General features: G+C 40.9%; 5 protein-coding genes across 5 annotated transcripts; all 5 read right to left on the bottom strand.

The window, feature by feature from the left end:
• Positions 1 to 52: 52 nt before the first annotated feature.
• Positions 53 to 2,037, bottom strand: LOC140783463 (aspartic proteinase nepenthesin-2-like). The gene is made up of 2 exons (XM_073130354.1): positions 1,344 to 2,037; positions 53 to 288 (listed from the first exon to the last, which is right to left on the bottom strand). Exons 1-2 carry the CDS (start codon positions 2,035 to 2,037, stop codon positions 53 to 55), a joined length of 930 nt encoding a protein of 309 aa, XP_072986455.1.
• Positions 2,038 to 6,945: 4,908 nt separating this feature from the next.
• Positions 6,946 to 8,247, bottom strand: LOC140783461 (aspartic proteinase nepenthesin-1-like). Its single transcript, XM_073130352.1, has one exon. The coding sequence runs from the start codon at positions 8,245 to 8,247 to the stop codon at positions 6,946 to 6,948; it is 1,302 nt and encodes a 433-aa protein (XP_072986453.1).
• A 2,509-nt stretch (positions 8,248 to 10,756) lies between these two features.
• Positions 10,757 to 12,046, bottom strand: LOC140783460 (aspartic proteinase nepenthesin-1-like). Its single transcript, XM_073130351.1, has one exon. It carries the CDS (start codon positions 12,044 to 12,046, stop codon positions 10,757 to 10,759), a length of 1,290 nt encoding a protein of 429 aa, XP_072986452.1.
• Positions 12,047 to 13,370: 1,324 nt separating this feature from the next.
• Positions 13,371 to 14,639, bottom strand: LOC140783459 (aspartic proteinase nepenthesin-1-like). Its single transcript, XM_073130350.1, has one exon. It carries the CDS (start codon positions 14,637 to 14,639, stop codon positions 13,371 to 13,373), a length of 1,269 nt encoding a protein of 422 aa, XP_072986451.1.
• A 1,940-nt stretch (positions 14,640 to 16,579) lies between these two features.
• On the bottom strand, positions 16,580 to 17,860 carry LOC140783456 (aspartic proteinase nepenthesin-1-like). The gene has a single exon (XM_073130346.1). It carries the CDS (start codon positions 17,858 to 17,860, stop codon positions 16,580 to 16,582), a length of 1,281 nt encoding a protein of 426 aa, XP_072986447.1.
• Between the last annotated feature and the right edge of the window lie 844 nt (positions 17,861 to 18,704).

Raw genomic sequence — 18,704 nt, 5'->3', positions numbered from 1 at the left:
ACCACAGGCACAGCACACTCGCAGACTTAAAAGGATGCGTGGCCGAACCGGATCAGCTGAAAGCACTGCAGTTCACCGTCTGGAAAGAAAACACTGAATTCTTGAGATCGAAGAAGATGTGCTTGTCCGCCTGTTGTAGATTTCCCAAGACCGATATCCCGTCACTCGGTAGCATAGTTAAGCACAGCAGACCATTAGTCATGTCTATCCATGTAATCGTTCGGCTGCAGCACCACATCGGACCCGCCGACAAAATGCAATGCCATAGGAGGAAACGAAGGCACTTGGCTGGGATCCGACAACGAGAAGCAGAGATCCACTCCGGCAACTGACGTGTCCGCAACGGGCAAGGCCAGGTGAGACAGAAGGACCTGCTTCACCTTTTTATAGCCTTCTTTCTGTAGGTAAGTTATGAAGCTTTTGGAGTCCAGGTCCCCGCTATTTCCGTTAGGTTGCAAACCAAAGGTTGTGTTTGCGATCGGCAGGAGCTCATCACCAATCGATACCCCTATCATGTTGATATAGTATGCGCTCGTGAAGAAAGGGTTTTGAAGTAGAGGTGTCGATTGATGTGGGCTAGCTTTCACTCGATCATGTCGGCCTCGTAATTAAAGAAAAAGGATCCAAGTCATTTGCCAGTAATTAACACGATTTTTATTTCATGTATTGTACACTAGTGTGCAATATTACACATGACATCAGAAAGCACTATAACTAAGACAACAAGCATGCAACCATGGATCTTTCACGTTTCCTACGCTCATATGGAGTGCGAATTGAAACGTGAGTTCCTTATTATTTACAACCATTAATCCTAAATAAATTCAGAAAAATAAAACTCATAATTTAAAATAATTCTAAAAGATAAACCCGACTAAGACTTGAAACATAAACCCGGCTAGAATTTGAAAATAAAATCCAACTCCAACTTTAAAAGATAAATCCGAACCCGACTCAGAAACTAGTTGCATCGTAGAGCTTCTGCAGTCCACCTCATAGAAAGATAGTATTGAATTCTTGAGATCAAAGAACATGCGCTTATCTTCCTGTAGTTGGTATCCCAAGACCGATAACCCATCGTACGGTGTTGGTAGCAAAGTCGAGCATAGCAGACCACTATTATCGTCGTACACCATGTAATAATAAGGATCCAGCACCATATTGGCCCCGCCGAAATGCAATGTTATTGTCGGCATGGCGCGAAGTTGGTTCGGATCAGAGACTGAGAAGCAGAGGTCGAGCCCGATCGTTGAGCCACTCGCCTGGGACAAGGCCACAAAAGACAAAATGGCCTCCTTCACTTGCTCATACCCGTCTTTCTGTAGGTAAGTAAAAAAAAATACCCGAGTCCAGGAGCACCCCTCCACTCCCGTCTGGCTGCAAAGAGAACGTGGAGCTTGGAATCCGTAGGCGTTTACTATCAACCGATATCCCTATTAGGTTGACGTAGTACGCGCTGGTGTAGTGAGGGTTTCGGATTAGAGGAGTGGAATTAACTTGGTTCCCATACAAGTTTGGTTGCGAAACAAGGAAGAGAGGGCTTATATCCGAGTAGTTAGAATTGAGGCAGTAAGAGAAATTCCCGTAACCCATTTGGGATACGAGGGAGAGATTCCCCCTTCCCAACCCGATGATGCCAGAGAGGTTGCTGAAGAAGCCATTGTTCTGGGTGCCGCACCCGAAGACGATGTCAAGGGGTTTTTCTAAGGTCAAGTTCCCCAAGGTAAAGTAATCTCTCGCTAGAGCAACTTGGGTGGAATCCTGGTCATCGTAGGTGAAGTTGTATGAGCACTCTTTGGGGCATTCGAGATTCCCCAATAGAGATGAGCACTCTCTGGGGCATGGGATCACGGTGGAGGTGGTGGATTTGGAGGAGTCGCAATTGGTCCAGATGAGATCACTGCTCATGTCCAACAAGGCGTGGGCGTAGGACACCTTTGGGGTGCCGATCGCGACGTCGATGTAATACTGATCTGTGATGTTGATGTAAGGATATGTGATGTTGCGATATTTGATGTTGCCGTCGGCGGGGGACATCGACGGTATTTTGTCAATCACCTTATAGGCGCGGCGTGCGGTCTTGGACAAAATTTTGAACAATCCCGTCGGAGCGGATAAGGAAAAAGGAAGAAGAATGAGGACGAAAAGCGTTACAACCGCATACTTTGTGGCCATTTATTTAATTGTTTCAAAAGCAAGTATAAGAACTTGACTTGCAGATATGCAGTGAAGTGCAAGTACTGAGAGAATGGTTTTGAATATATATAGAGATGGAGAGAGAGAGAGAGAGAGAGAGAGAGAGAGAGGACGTTGTGGGCAACTCTCTAGTAGATGATTTGGTGCCCACAAAGATCAAGGCTGTACGATGCAAATCTCAACGCAATAAAGTATGTATAATTGTGCGCAATTATACATAGACTCAATAATCAAGCGGTAGAGGAGGAACGAATGGTCATCATGCACATAGTTTGCAAAGATAACCATAGGCTACATGTTTATTTATCGCGTTTACTTGTATATTAATGCCATAAAATGTTTGTTAGCTTCTACGCCTCTTATCACTGAGATCTGAAATACTTGGTTATGTTCGACGGAAACTTGACGTGCCAACCGCAACGGGAGAAGCGGCTAGGAAATCATTTTACTTGTATGTACAATTATGTTAGTGACGTTTAACAAATTATTATTTGAATGGATATATTGCTGATAATTCAATGTGTATAGGGAGGAGACAAGTAGGGGTGTCAAAAATGCTGCCGGCTCATGAGGATGCATTATAATATATTCACATGAATAAGTGGAATTTTTATATTAATTGTTTACTGTTTTTAGTTTACTGTATATGCTAATTTTATATTTTAGAATTTATATTTTTATACTATTTAGTTTTAAGAATTTATTTTATTATATATATCAGGCTCGGCCCAATAAGCCCATTAATCTATCGAGCCTTGTTGAGCTGGAGATAGTAGGGAGGAGCTAAGGCCTGCTCGCTAAAACTTAACTTGTTTACACCCATGGAGACGAGGAGAGATAACACAAACGGAGAGGAGGAAAGGCTGAAGAGAGGAAGAAGACAGTGTATGGACGCGGAAGAAGAGCGGGAGGCAGGGTTCGGGCCCAGGATCGAGCCTGTGGGCTTTGTTGAGTAGTCCTAGCCTCGTTCAAGGTCTAAACTTGGTCTGCTCTTGAATCATCGCTTGTCCGGGCCATCAAGCCAGTATTAATTTAGTGCAAGCCCGTTGGGCCCAAAGCTCAAGGGCTTATTTGTTCTATGCAATAATCATTTAGCACCGATGGGGAATATGCGAGAAATATAACACAATTTTTATTTCATGCATCATACACTAGTGTGTATACAGTATATTACACATGGCATCAGAAAGCACAAGAACAACTAAGACAACATGCATGATAAAACCACGAATCTTTCACATCTCCATTGTGCGAAAAACTGAGTTCCTTATTTACACACCATTGCATGTTACACTCAGTACAGTAAAAGGTATACGTGGTCGAAATAGACCGGTAGTATGGCTGAGCATAGCAAATTGACATCATGTCTCGTATAACGCCATGTACTTATAAGGATCCAACACCATATCAGCCCCATCATCAAAGTGTAGCGTTATTGCGGGCATAGTGAGAAGTTGGCTTGGATCAGAGATCGAGAAGCCGAGCCCGATCACCGAGCCATTCGCCTGAGACAAGCTCACATTGGACGCAAGTGTCTGCTTCGCTTGCTCATATCCTTATTTCTGTAGGTAAGTCTCAAAAGAACCCGAGTCCATGACCACCCCTCCACTCTCATCAGGCAGCAAAGAGAACGTTGTGCTCGGAATCTGTAGTTGTTTACTATCAACCGACAGTAACCTTAGTTTTCCTACAGGTTAGTCTGCGAAACAAGGAAGAGACGGCTTATATCCGAGGAATTAGAATTGAGGCAGGCAGTAAGAGAGGTTGCTGAAGATGACACTGCAATTTTTTTTACCAATGTGTTAATATTAGTATTATTTAGACAACTGTGGTCAAAGCCGTCGTAGTTGGCCTTCAATATAATCTAGACAATCATACGGATGTCTAGTATTATTCATGATGCAACACTTGCAAGAATGTTCAGCTGTAACCCATGAGAGAACTAATCTAAACAAAGAGCTAGAAGGGCAACAAAGTTACCATCAAGCAACGATAAAGATAATGGCAAACGTGGGTGCCACGTCTAGTGGACATGGGTCCAAATGCTGTGTGCTACGGCTTACCACGTAGTCCTCATAGTATCTGAGCATTCCCGTCGGACACAGTATAAAATCATCGTTAAGACATCAATTTGATGGATTGCTTAATCATAATAAACCGTACATCCTCTACTAAATCCATAAGCCAACCTATAGATACACACATACATGTATGCATATCCATATATATGTTTTATGGTGCAGTTATAGAGTATTTAAATAAAGTTAAGAGTCGTGCAATCTTTATTTATTTAAAAGACTTGGTGGAAAGGAAACATTTCTAATATTTTTCGCTTTCCTTGCAATGGAACTATGGGCAGTAGCCAAGACCCCAGCAGTGAAAGCTCGAAGTTTGGATCAGCTGTTTACTCTATGAAGTGCAGTGCTCGGGTTGTAGAATTGCTGAACTGGCATTCTCGTTGGGCATCATCATCTAATGTTGGACTAATAACGACGTTGGCATCAATGGGCGTTTGTAGTATTGGCAATGGACTTATGTCTCCAGATCATCGCAGAGATCTGGCCCAGGGCTTCAAATTTTGTACCCAGGTTCAGATTCGAGCTGGTCTCAGGCCTACGGGCTTTTATCTATGAAATATTCATTTAAAGGGATGGGGAATTTTGATGATCCCTATCTAATGCTGATAGAGGTAAATAATAAACATCTTAATTTATAATAAGTCTAGCTATGAGCCACACAAGAAATCGACAAAGAACTAATCATCGTGGTGGACAACCAAATAAGATAACATACATGTACTAAGTAGGCTATACGAATGTAAATCTAGACACACATATGTATCTAAACCTTAGGTAATAATATTATTCTTTTACTTAAAAAAATATGAAATAAATATTAAAAAATAAAAATAAAGATGAACACTAAGATTTTTACGTGGAAAACCCCAAACGGGAAAAAAATCACGGATTCAAACTCGGATCAAAACCAATCATTAAAACAGTATCAATTATAAGACTGACTCACAAAACAACCCGTCGATCTCCACGATTTTGTTTCTCTCAGTCTTGCTCGCTAGAATCCACGATTCACTACTTCCCGTGATTGATCTCCAACCTCAATAGTCCTCGAGATTGGTCCTTTGTCTAGATGACTCTTAAGACGAAAGCTTGATGCGATATAGAAAAGACAGACCTTGTTGGCAGAAGAAACGATGCAGCCTCAAGAACTTTCTTTTAATTGCCTTCATCAACCACCCTAGAGTTAGGGCATCACAATACTTATATATGTAATCAAGATAGAGCTAAATCTAAATCATATCCAAATTTATGTAAATCCAAAATTTGCATATTACATATGTGCATTCGAACGCGGCCCAAGTGTGTTCGAATGAGCTGACTTGTTCTTAGGTGTATTCGAACGGGCCTAAGTGCGTTAAAACGCGATTACTTTATTTTCATTGGTTGAGTTCGAACGCGAAAATACATTCCTCTGTATGTGTGAATGTGCTGTGAACGTATGTAAGTTGTGTTCGAACTCTTGACTGCGTTCAAACGGTAGAAAAAATGTTTCCTGTATTTGCAATCGCCTATACACGCGTTCGAACGGCCCGAACGCATTCTCTGTATGTGCAATCGCTTGTGCACACGTTCGAACGACCTCGCATTCTCTGTATGTGGGAACGCTTGTGCACGCGTTTGAACAGTCTAAACGCGTTTTTTGTATGTGTGAACGTCTGAGAGCACGTTTGAACGCCACATTCGAATGTGATGCGAACGCAAAACCTTTCTCCTTTTATCTTGAAATTCTTTAATCTAAATACTTTCAAAACTTATATAAATGCTTATGTATATGTATAAAAATACATAGAATATTTTGTACACAATTGCCAACACTAAAAACCTAACAAGTTATATAAAATGGTAGGAGCAGTTATAACTTGCAGTTAATTTGGAGTTGAGTATTCAAAGCAACTAAAAGGATTGACTAAATTCGAACTATTGGTTCGATTCATGATTAGATATTTCTTGTATTATCTTGAGAATATCTCATAAATCAGCAGTAATGAATTCGGTAACATCATTCGCTAGAAATAAATGTGACCTAATTTTATATGTCGACTAATGGATTGGATCAACAAAGACATCCAGAAATATTTCCAGTAAGTAATTTGTTCACTGTCGAATGCAATCTCAATTAGTCTTTTTTTAAAAGAAATCATTCGTAGGCAAAGAACTTCACTAAACATATATAAGCTTGATGTAACTATGTATGGCTGACTGGATGTGAATGTATAGGACGTGTAAGGTAGAAGCAATTATATTGCCCAATTAACCAGTTTGGCTGCATGGCTAGCAATCGGCAGCCAAGGAATTGCTGCCACGTACCGGAAAAAAGATTAAAGTATTAAATGCAGCTTAACAGTTGACTTGTAAAATAATACTTTGGCAATTATTAATGTTTGATTGGTATGGACGTTCCAACAGCTGCAATTGGAGAAACGGAAATTCATTTTATTTGTATTCGCAGTCGAAATCATACGTGCATAGTTTCAATGCAGAAGGTAAGAGACGCACATAATAATAATAATAATAATAATAATAATACGAGTAGAAAAAATATATATAATACAGATAATAAAAAAGATACTAATTAGCAGAATATATATCATTATATATATATATATATATCGATAGTGCATTGACATATTAGAACGATATAGATACAGAATTACACGACCTCAACGTTATTCTACATCAGATGACATTGCGCAGGTACAAACGATAACATCTCAGTAGCAACGTCGTAGAGTATCTGGAAATTCTGCTGCTGATAGTTACCTAATATCGACAAACCGTGGTTTCCCGCCATCACCAAGCAAAATAAACCGGCGCTGCTGGAATCGAAGAACATGTAGTTATCTCTAGGTAAAGTCATGTTCCCGCGGTCCAAGTGTAAGATCATGTCCGGCATGTCGGGAGGCGTCGCGGACGAGGACGCAAAGCAGAGATCGAGCCCGACCGAAGACCCGTCGGCTAACGGCAGTGGGACCAGAGATTGGATAGCTTGCTTCACCACATCATAGCCAGCCTGCTCCAAAAATGTAACAGTAGTGCCAGAGTCGATGATCATACCACCAGCTCCGCTATTCTCCTCTATTGCAAACGTGTTCTTTGGGATTGGTAGGAGGGTTTCACCAATGGAGATCCCTAGTAAGGAGATATAGAAATTAGGGTAATAAGGGTTGCGAAGTAGTGGTGTTGATTGGACTAATATGTTTGAGGTTGTATTAATGACTGAAAGGGAACCTAATAGAAGATGGCTGGTGAGATTAGAATCAATGAAGGAAGTCAGACAATAGGAGAACTTCCCTGAACCGAGCTGAGACACAAGGGAAACCGGCGACCACCCGAGCCCGACGATGCCAGACGAGTTGAAGAAGTCGGCGCCTACATTCCTATTACCGCATCCAAACAAGATGCCATCGAGTGAGACCTGATCGATCGAGCCGAAGGCGAAGGTGAAGGTCTCGGTAGCGAGGACGCCTTGGGTAGACGCACCGTTGTAGTAATCCGCGTAGTATTGGCATTGCGAAGTAGGGCAGGAGGAGTTGGTGAGATCCTGACAAACTGAGCTACTGCAGGAGAGCTCGGAGAAGGTGGAGGACTTGGAGGGATCAAAGATAAAAGAAGGCTGAGGGAAGCATTGGAGGCAGGGCTGGCACTGGGTCCAGATGAGGTCGCTCCCGGTGTCGAGGATGGCCGAGTAGGGGAGCTGCGGTGTGCCGATCGCGAGGTCCATGAGGTACTCGCCGCCACTGAAGTGAACGTGGCTTTCGACGCTAGCTTCCGACGAAGTCATCGTCGCCTTGACGAACTCAATGCGGTTGTTACTTCGCCGCAGAGCTCGCTGGAGGAGCTCTATAGCGGTGAAATTTCTGGTGGAGTCGATGTGGCTCAGGCTTATTCTGAGGCTAGTTGGAGTAGGAGCAGTCTGAGAAACAAGCTGGAGAAATAATGCACATAGTAGAAGAGTAGGGATCATCTTAGACATTTCGTACGCTAAGATATAGTTTGAGAGGAACGCTAAGAACTAATATATAAAGAAGCAGATGGTGCAAGATACGAAATCGTATATGCAGTTCTAATTTGCACCGTATTAGATATATAACATGTCTACGTATATATATATATATATATATATATATATATATAGGTAGAGAGAGAGAGAGAGAGAGAGAGAGAGAGGAAAAAATGATGACGTATGCTGCATTTAAGATGAAGTTACGTAGTGGATGTATTATTGAACTTCAAACGAGTTGACTTCCTCTATAGATGGAAGATAAAGAAGCCAGTCATACGTAAGACATATACAATTCTATAATAGAGCCTTTAAGACATTTTATTGATGCGGCTCTATTATTGCATATAAAATATTCACCTTAGCAGCTGCCACAATTAATTACCTGATTGAGATATCTTCTCCCTTTCAAAAGTTGCAATAATATGTGATGGTTGATGAGGAGAGGAATCGCAACTCTAGAAGAGGTAAGAAGTTTACTTTTAGTTCCCCAAAAGGGTATATACCAGAGCAATTATTCGATACAAACCGCTATTTATTATAGAGAATTTTAATTTATTAATAAATTAAGGAGTATAATGGATAATTCGACAGACATAGGGTGGTTTGGATTTTAAAAAATAAGAATACATGGAGATATGGGCTGAACTATCTATATCTATAATACATTAAAAAAATTATATAACACTCCATATTTTGATTATATAATAAACAAATACCTCTATTTTATTGTAATCCTTCCTTTGCTGTAAAAAAAATAATTAAAAAAAAACCAAGCCACACTATAGCAAGTCTAGATTTAGTTCACGTTGATTCTAGTGAGGCCAGTCCGAACGCGTCATCTAATGCGCGCTAATGGTACGGTGCGACTTGATATAATTTTTTAGTAAATAAATGACCATATTTATAAAATAATAATAACATACTTTATTTATAATTTGATCAAAATATATGGTTTTATTTTTATTTTACCTTAAATGTATGAAGGGCTTTATTTTCGTGTGATTTGTTTCAATATTTACAACTTGAGCCCTATGTTTAATCAAATATTTATAAAATATAAAGCTCAAATTATAAACATTACAAAGATAGGGTATAAATAAAAAAATGGCAGAAAAAATTGGGTTTTAAATCTTCTGCCCACTCGTCTAATTTGCTACTTCAACTAACCTACAAATAAGTAAATAAAATAATTTTTACTATTTTTCACAAGAAGTGTGCCGCTTAGGAGAGAGAAATAAAGGAGGAGTAGTTTACTCTTACAAACTAAAAGAGTGACCCTTCATATCATATTAATTACTGATACTTTTGGTTAGTTTTTATAGAATTGTACAATTTTAACCTTGGATTATAAGAGAAATATTAGTGATTAGAGTTAGATTTTTGTCTATATACGAAGGACGTAGAAGAAAAAGGAGCGAGAACATTAAGAGCAAATACTCTGTTGCCATGCTTATAATTTTGTTGTTTCAGGAGCAAGTATTTCTATACTTGCAGTGAGATGCAAATCCAAGAGAATGGTTGTGAATAAATATAGCGAGATATATAGAGGACGTTGCGGAGTAGTACTGGATTAATTTTCTGTTCATGAAGAACCGTTGATAAGAAGTTGATATTATTTCTTTTCACGGCTTCCATTTTCTAAATCCATTACAATGTAAACTGAATCGGTTTTCGTGGTATTTCTAAGGAATTAAGCATAAGAATCAATCACGAAGTTGACAATACTCCTTTTGAATTGGCACGCGGGAACGTGATTAACTCTGGTGTTGATGTGATTAATTATTGCTAGAATCTAGAAATGAGTTGCTTCCAAATCCCATGGTTTCATAGCGAATTATTAGTTGCCACTAAGAAAGTCTCCACTTGCCGACCTAAGCGGAACGATGCATTAAACTTTGCTTTTTCTCTAGCTAGCTATCATATAATTCGAACTCATATCCTCGCAGATTTCGGTAGACATTAATTATTAGCCAACACTTTCTTTCATATAATTTTGTTTTAGATAATCACATTGTTTTCAATAGTGGGTTCTGTCGGTGTTCATTCTTTTTTTCTTTTTTCTAAGTATACGTTACATGTTGTCATGGTGATCACGCTAGAGCAATATTTCCACGTTATATTAGAAAATTAAATTATTGATTATACTGGTCTAGAAGCCTTTGTTTAACTATATATCACTCTAAATTTATTTAATTACGTATGTGCCTACGTAAAATACTCTATTAACGGATATGCTCCCCAAATGTGTGTAGCATATTCCTACAGCGAGGTTCGCAGACGATCAAGTCCTTATAGGATGTCCTCGTTATGTATAATTTATCTACCGCGTCGAGAGGGAAGAATTTTATTTTTTTAACGTAGAATGAGGGAATAAAATTTACTGGACATAACACAATCAAATTCTCCAAATCTTCCAGAACAAATTAAGCATGACATCAAACAAATGCACCACAGAAAAGGGTACAATTATTGAAAAATTTCAGAGCTTGTTGCATTGAGTCGGCTCAAACTTTAGCACTTCCTTATCGAGATCATACAATATGTGCATGTTTTGCTGCTGGAAATTCCCAAATATCGACATCCCCCTCGTCCCCACCATAAACAAACACAGCAACCTAGCCGTCGGATCTTCCACCATCAAGTTCTCCGGCGGCAATTCCATGTCGGCGCCATCGAAGTGGAATATAACCTTTGGTATCTCGACGGCCGTCAGCCCAGCCGGCACCGAGAAGCAAAGTTTTAGCCCCAGACTAGACCCATCGGCCACCGACAGATTCACCTGAGACCGGAATGCCAGCATAAATGGGATGAATGCCATCTCCTCCAAGGCTGTGATAGTTGTTCCGGAATCTATTATTAGCCCACCACTTCCATGTTGATTCAATTGAAACACACTTGGTGGGATAGATAGAAGTTTCTTCCCTACCGTTATCCCTTGCAAAGAGAGGTAATAGAAGGAGCTCATCGGATCAGCAGTAGGGTTTTTGACAAACTTTGTAGACTTAGTTGCAGCACCACTGAAGTTAGCCAACGACCCAAGGAGAAGCGGGCTAGTGGTAGGATCACCAAATGAAGTGAAGCAATAAGAGAACTTTGATATACCCAATTGAGATACCAATGATAAGGGCCCCCTCCCCAATCCCACGAGGCCGGAGGAATTATCGGTGGTGCCGATATTTTGGGTTCCGCAGCCGAAACCGATACCAGGGACGGAGACCGGACTGGTGGATCCAAACGTAAAAGTCTCGGTTGCGAGATAACCTTGCGTCGAGCTGCCGTCGCCGTAGGTATACAAGTACTTGCAATCCGGTGAGCATGATGATCTAGGGAGGGCTTGGCATAAGGTACTGTTACATTGGATTTTGGAGAACGTAGAAGATTTAGAAGGGTTGTATAAGGGTGAGGGCTGGGGGAAGCATTTAACGCAAGGTTGGCATTGGGTCCAGATGAGGTCGCTTCCCGTGTCGACGATCGCGGTGAAGTTGAGGGCTGGCGTGCCGATGGCGAGCTCCATCAGGTACGAAGCCGTGCTCACGTGAACCGGAGAATTGACGTTATCCGTAGAGCTATGGGAAGAAGCAATCTGGCTGAGGAGACGACCGGTGCGTACCGTGCTCCGGTCCACTGCTCGCCGGATGAGCTCCGTCGTGGTGAAGTTGCTCTTGGAGTCTATGTACGCGAGCTCAATTCGGATTCCATCCCGTGTAGACATGGCTAGAAGGGCTAAGCGGAGGAGGAGGAGAACAAAGAGCGGTAGAATTTGGGCCATGTTTGATTGCTGGGTATTGAGAGAGAATACTATTAGGAAGAAATTAATAGATACATATTACTTTTCTAAAGATGATTAGTTTGGTCATTTCTCTGCGTAGGAGAATTCAGTGTGCAAAAATCTAATGACAAGGTCTCATCTATGAGAACTACGGTCACTCTTTGGAGAGTTTATGTTCTTTATTTTTTTTTTCAATAGAAATTATATAAGTTTTGGTGCTGTACATGTCTTATGGCAATTGGTTATTTAGCATTTTCTTTATTTTCAAGCTTGTCGGTATCAATTAAATTTTGGTGCTGAGAGGTGCAAACATTAGTATCATATATGCACGACTTGAAAGGAGATGTGCGCCAACGAACGCTGTGCTGGATATAATGACATTTTAAACAATTAATCCAGTTGGTCTTTCGAAGTAGTTCGAAGCAAACAGTGTTATGGTGTTCCATTTGACTGAAGAATTCTAGTATATCAGAATTTAAAAGAATATGTTCTCAAAATACATCGATCAGAATTTGATTTATATTTCTGTATTTTAGATTTGTAGATGAACTAGAATTTTAGCACCTCGTTTGGATACCAACCATTTCGAACTGTTTATTAGTCAATCGCTTGATCTGGTTCAGCCACAGAACTCATTGCCTAAGTTGGACTATTAACTTTATGTTATATGTTAGAAAAATATTCAACATTTATTATCCATTAGTTATGCCGCCATTGGATCATAAAAATGAAACAGCAACTAGGAGAGAGGAAAGGAGATTCTTTTCTTTCACCTTCCAAGAGGTTTCTTTAAATCGCAAGGCACATTGAATGGTTAAACGGGTCCTAAATATTTTCTCGAAGTTTTAATGTAAAATTTTGGTCCAATATATGTGTATATATATATAGTCAATCTTTTATAAAACGTCAGTTCTAACGCGGATTACACCACACATCTTGCCCTACTTAATTGACAAACATATATGTTGCGTTTAATTTTCTCTTCTTTTTGACCTAGATGGCGACTGGTTAATGGTCAAAAGATATTCTCTCTCTCTCTCTCTCTCTCTCTCTCTCTCTCTCTCTCTCTCTATATATATATATATATATATACACACACACACATTGAAAAAGCAATGACTTTATTCACAAATTAAGAAATGAAACACATAGGACTTTGACCGGAAAAAAGAAAACATAGGACCGCAAGCCCAAAGAACACGCACGTACAAGGCCTTTATTTTTAATGCGACGTCGATTGGGCGGGATGCATAAGCTTCAACGCAGGCCATGAGAAAATCCAAAACCAGACCGTCAATCGAGATGATGAGCTAAAACGTTTAATTCAAAGCTGGTTGCATTCGGCCGGCTCGAAAGACAGAAGTCCGTTGTCCACATCGTAGAGTATGTGCATGTTCTGCTGCTGGTAGTTGCCAAATATGGATATCCCTTCCATACTGTTCATCATTAAGCACAACAATCCATTATCAGAATCCAAAAAGAAGTAGTTGTTCCCCGGCAGTCTCATTTCTGCGCCCTCAAAGTTGAACACCATCCTCGGCACCGACAACGACGTGGTCCCGGCCGGCACCGAGAAGCAGAGGTCGAGCCCGCCGGATACTTGGACCGGCTGTAGATCCGACATTTGGGTGATGAATTCTTGCTTCACCAACTGATAGGCTTCATCAATCAAATAGGTGATCGTCGTGCCGGAATCGATGATGAGTCCGCCGCTTCCATCCGCCGCCAGCTCGAAAGCCGTGCTTGAGATCGGCAGCAATGTATTACCGATGGTTATCCCTCCCAATGAGAGGTAATAGAAGGATGAGAAGGGAGCAATTGGGTTCTCCACAAGTGGGGTAGATTGGATAGCGCTGCTGCTCAAGTTCGCCAGAGATCCGAGGAGAAGTGGGCTGGTGCTGCGATCTCCATAGGAAGCGAGGCAATAGGAGAACCTCCCCACACCCAACTGAGAGACCAGCGATAAGTCTCCCCGGCTTAGGCCGAGAATGCCAGAGGAGTTGTCCGGTGCATCACTGTTGACTATGCCACACCCAAAGGCCATGCCAGGGACAGCATCGGAGCCCAAGGTGAAGGTCTCCGTTGAAAGATAGCCTTCAGTCGATGTACCTCCGACGTAACTGTAGAGGTAAGTGCAGTCCGGGCTGCAAGAATATTTTGGGAGTGCTGTGCATAGAGTGTTGTCGCATGGGAGATTCTTGTAAGTGGATGATTGAGAGGGATCATAGGGTGGTGTGGACTGAGAGAAACATGTGGTACAAGACTTGCACTGGGTCCAAATGAGATCACTACCGGTGTCGACGAGCACTGATATGCTTTGGGCCGGCGTGCCGATCGCAAAGTCGGTGATGTAAGCACTACTCCCCCAATGGATCGGTAAATTGGCGCCGGTTGTCGATGCTGAAGACGCAGACCGCAAGCTTGCTATCCGGTGTTTGTCGCCCGTCAGGGCACGGTGGATGAGCTCCGACTTGGTGAGATTGCCGTTCGAGTAGATGTACTTCAGCTCCAAACGCGTGCCATTAAAAGAAGAGCAGCTCAGTTGGAGGAAGAAGAGCATCAGAATCACTAAGCATGGTGCTATTTTTCCCATGGTTAACTTTTGGAATATGATGATCTTTTTGTGGTGATTCTTCCTTGCAACAAAGTAGCACTTATATAGAAGAATTATCATTTTAACGGGTCAACGTACAGCAAGTAACCACCAAGCAATGATTTTCTTTCCTTTGCTGTGTGTTGTCTTGTGGTGTGCTAGGGTCCAATTGCTGTGTGCTAGCGTTTACCTTTGGCTCTGTCTTCCAATCGGACTAAGATTTTCTTATGAATATTCCACAGGGCATAAAACGTCGTTAAGAAATCAATTTGAAGATTGATTAATCATAATAAAATGTTCATCCTCAACTAACTCCATAACCCAACCTATAGAGTATAGATACACATATGGCCATACATATATTAGGAAGCATTCTCTTGTACTACCAAAATATAAAATACATGCAAGGAAAAGACCACAAAAGCCTTCATCCTTTTATGCAACGTCCATTGGAATGGATACGTGGGCTTCATGTTGTCACACATGTAATATTGTGCAATAATCCCGAAGGCTAAGCGGTAGTTGAAGCTATTCACAATCATCCAAAACACAATTCAATAGGAATAGTAATAAATTAAGATAAATTAAATATTAAATAAGTTAATATTAATATCAAATGAGAAATTTACAATGAAGATACTAAATGTCAAGAACTTCTAACACCTAACCTAATCACAAATAAGAACTCTAAATATATATAAATTATAAAAAATATAAATGAGAGACGAGATTTACGTGGTTTAACGATATGTCTACATCCACGGGTGATACACATTTTCAATTCACTAGTAGAGATGTAAATATAATAATTATATGCTTCTTATCTAGTAGAGATGCAAATATAAAGAAATTTTCAAGCCTCCAATCTCTTTTAAATATAATAGAGGAGTGCTCTCTAATAAAACCCTCTTATCTTGCAAAACCCTCTCACTTTTTCTCTCATTTGCCTTAAAACTTAATAAGAGTTTTTATAGGCATGACTTAGAGGAGAAGAAATCAGCGGATCATTCAAACAGGTTGATGGCGTTCAAACATCCATAATTATTGTAAACCCATTTTGCATACTGTTCGAATAGCTAGACGACGTTCAAATACACGTGCATTGTTAGAAACTCATTCAAATAAAATCTGGACACTAGCTCCTTTCATACTCTTGGATTATTGAATATTCAAATATTATTCGAACATCTCCATTTCCGTGAAAGGAGGTAAATATTGTTTAAATACTGAAATAAAAAATTCAGAATGTTAGCAATATGCAACAAATTCGATCCAACATTGCCAGCCCGTTCTAACGATTTTTTATTTGAGCTAATCTTTAACAATGCAAGGCACGGAGAGAAAGCAGCAACACGACCAAGGAGAGATAGAAAGAATGGTAACAGCACCACATAATAAACAAGCTAGCAGACAACTCTCAGAAATGGTCGAACTCAGTCGATTTGAACGAAGGAAAAAAAAGTATTTCATTTTACATAATAGTAGTGCTGTTGACTTTTCTAGCTAATTCTTCATGTACGATACAAGTAAGTGAATAGCAAAAGCCATACATATGTACTTTACATGGGCATATTCTAGTACATGCTAAATTTGCTTAGATGTTCGTTTGTATAATGTACTTAAAGGACAGGCAGTTACAGAACTCTCTCTCTCTCTCTCTCTCTCTCTCTCTCTCTCTCTGTACTCTATGTACGTTGAGACAAAATAAATTCGAAACACTCTTTTATTACGAAAATATAAAATACAAGCGAAGGAAAGACCACAAAACCGGCCTTTATCATTTATGCAACGTCCATTACGATTAACGGATACGTGAGCTTCACGTTGTCACTCATGCAAACCATGAGAAAGCGACCACTCTATAGAGAGAGAGAGAAAGAGATAGAGAGAGAGAGAGAAACAAGAGTAACAGCACCAGATGATAAACAACTACGCAACACTCAAAGATTGTTGCAGTCAGCCGGCTCGAACGACAGCACTCCGTTAGCCAGATCGTAGAGTATGTGCATGTTTTGCTGCTGAAAGTTGCCAAGTACGGATATCCCTTCCATGCTGTTCATCATAAAACACAACGTTAAACCCAAAGGGTCTACGATAGCGAAGTTATTCTTTCCTGGTAAATCCATATCTGCACCATCAAAATGGAATATTATTTTCGGCACCATCACCGACGTGGTCCCAATTGGTATCATGAAGCACAGGTCGACGGCGGCATCGCGTAATTCTAATATTTCCAGTTCTATCTGAGATATTACTTCTTTCTTGACCAATTGATACACTTCGTCAGTTAAGTAGGTGATAGTAGTGCCTGAATCGATGATGAATCCGCCAGTCCCGTTCGCCGTCAGTTTGAACGCCGTTTCCGAGATTGGCAGCAAATTATTACCTACTGTGATCCCTTGTAAGGGGAGGTAATAGAAGCTGGAGAATGGGAAAACAGTAGGGTTCTTTACAAATTGCATGGATTGGTTTGAGTTACCACTCAATGTAGCCAAAGATCCAAGGAGAAGTGGGCTGGTGCTATCATTGTTATAGGAAGTCAAACAATAGGAGAATTTTCCCACATCCAATTGGGATACCAGCGACAAGGGCCCCCGACTGAGGCCGAGAATGCCGGAGGAGTTATCCATTGCATTACTGTTGTTAATGCCGCACCCGAACCCGATATTAGGGATCTCGACGGGATCGGTGGACCCGAAGGTGAAGGTCTCGGTAGCGAGATTGCCTTTCGTCGTGCTACCGTCGCCGTATTTATAGGAATATTCGCAGTCAGGGGTGCATGAAGACTTTGCTAGGGCTTGGCATAGGGTGCTGTTGCATAAGAGACTCTTGTATGTCGATGATTTAGTGGGATCATAAGGTGGTGTGGGCTGAGAGAAGCAAGTGGTGCAGGACTTGCATTGCGTCCAGATTAGGTCGCTGCCGGTGTCGACCAACACCGTGATGTTTTGTGCTGGCGTGCCAATCGCGAACTCGCTAGAGTAAGATGCCCTTCCCCAATGGATTGGAACGTTGATGTCGGTGGATGCACGGGAGACGGAGAAGAGGCTGGCGAAGCGTAGCTTGTCACGCTTCACTGCACGACTGAGAAGTTGTGACTTGGTGAAGTTGTTCTTGGAGTCAATGTAGGAGAGTTCGATGCGGGTGCCACTAAAAGAAGAGAAGCTTATGGGGAAGAAGAAGAGCGTTAGAATAGCTAGAAGTGGCATAGTTTTCGCCATGTTTAAGCTCTGGTTTAGGGGCTAGCGAATTCTTTGTTGAGTTCTTTCCTGCAACTACTACTTATATAGAAGAAGCTGATCACGATTTAAAGTACAACAAGAACACAACTAAGCAATTAATGATATGTTATTGTCGTTGGTCAAAAATTATATGTTATTGTTGAACGAGGAGTGCATTATCTAGGTAGACATGGTCATACTCCCAAATGCCGTGTGCTATGGTTTAGCCTTATCCTTGACTCTGTTAAGGTTCCTAATTAGACTTTGGCTTTGTAATTGACAAAGAATGTTTATCCAATACATCTATTTAATAAATGTATTAAGACTTTCTTAATTTATTGGCAAACATGTTAACATAGGCTGTGGGCTTACTCCGCGATGCCATAATTAATTGGCTAAACGTTGAGCCAGAGAGGGTTCTCGGCCGAGGCCGAGAATGCCGGCAGAATTATCTACAGATTTCATGTCGTTCAGAATGCCGCACCCAAAGCCGATGTCGGACAGACACCGAATTGGGGAAGCCAAGCGTGAAGGTGTCAGAAGCGAGAAATCCACGGGTCAAGCTGCCGTCATCGTAGCCGTAGGAATTGTAACAGTGTTTTGGCCAAGCTTAACGAGAGAGAGAGAGAGAGAAGAAGAAGAAAACCTAGTAGTACGATTGTTGCTTTCTTTGCTGCAATTGTAGTTCTTATATGGACTGTTCTAAGGTGGACCCTGTGCAATGCATGAGATATATATATATTTTTAATTATTTATGAGTTCGATATGAATTAAACAAAAGGTTAATTCTTTTTAGATACGGAGACATTTAGTCTCCAACGAATTTTTAACTGTCTAATATAGA

The sequence above is a fragment of the Typha latifolia genome, chromosome 3, assembly GCF_019914945.1.
Source record: "Typha latifolia isolate L0001 chromosome 3, TyphaL0001v2, whole genome shotgun sequence".
NCBI lineage: Eukaryota > Viridiplantae > Streptophyta > Magnoliopsida > Poales > Typhaceae > Typha > Typha latifolia.
The sequence above is the reverse complement of the archived record's forward strand: the minus strand, read 5'-3'. Positions and strand labels throughout refer to the sequence as shown.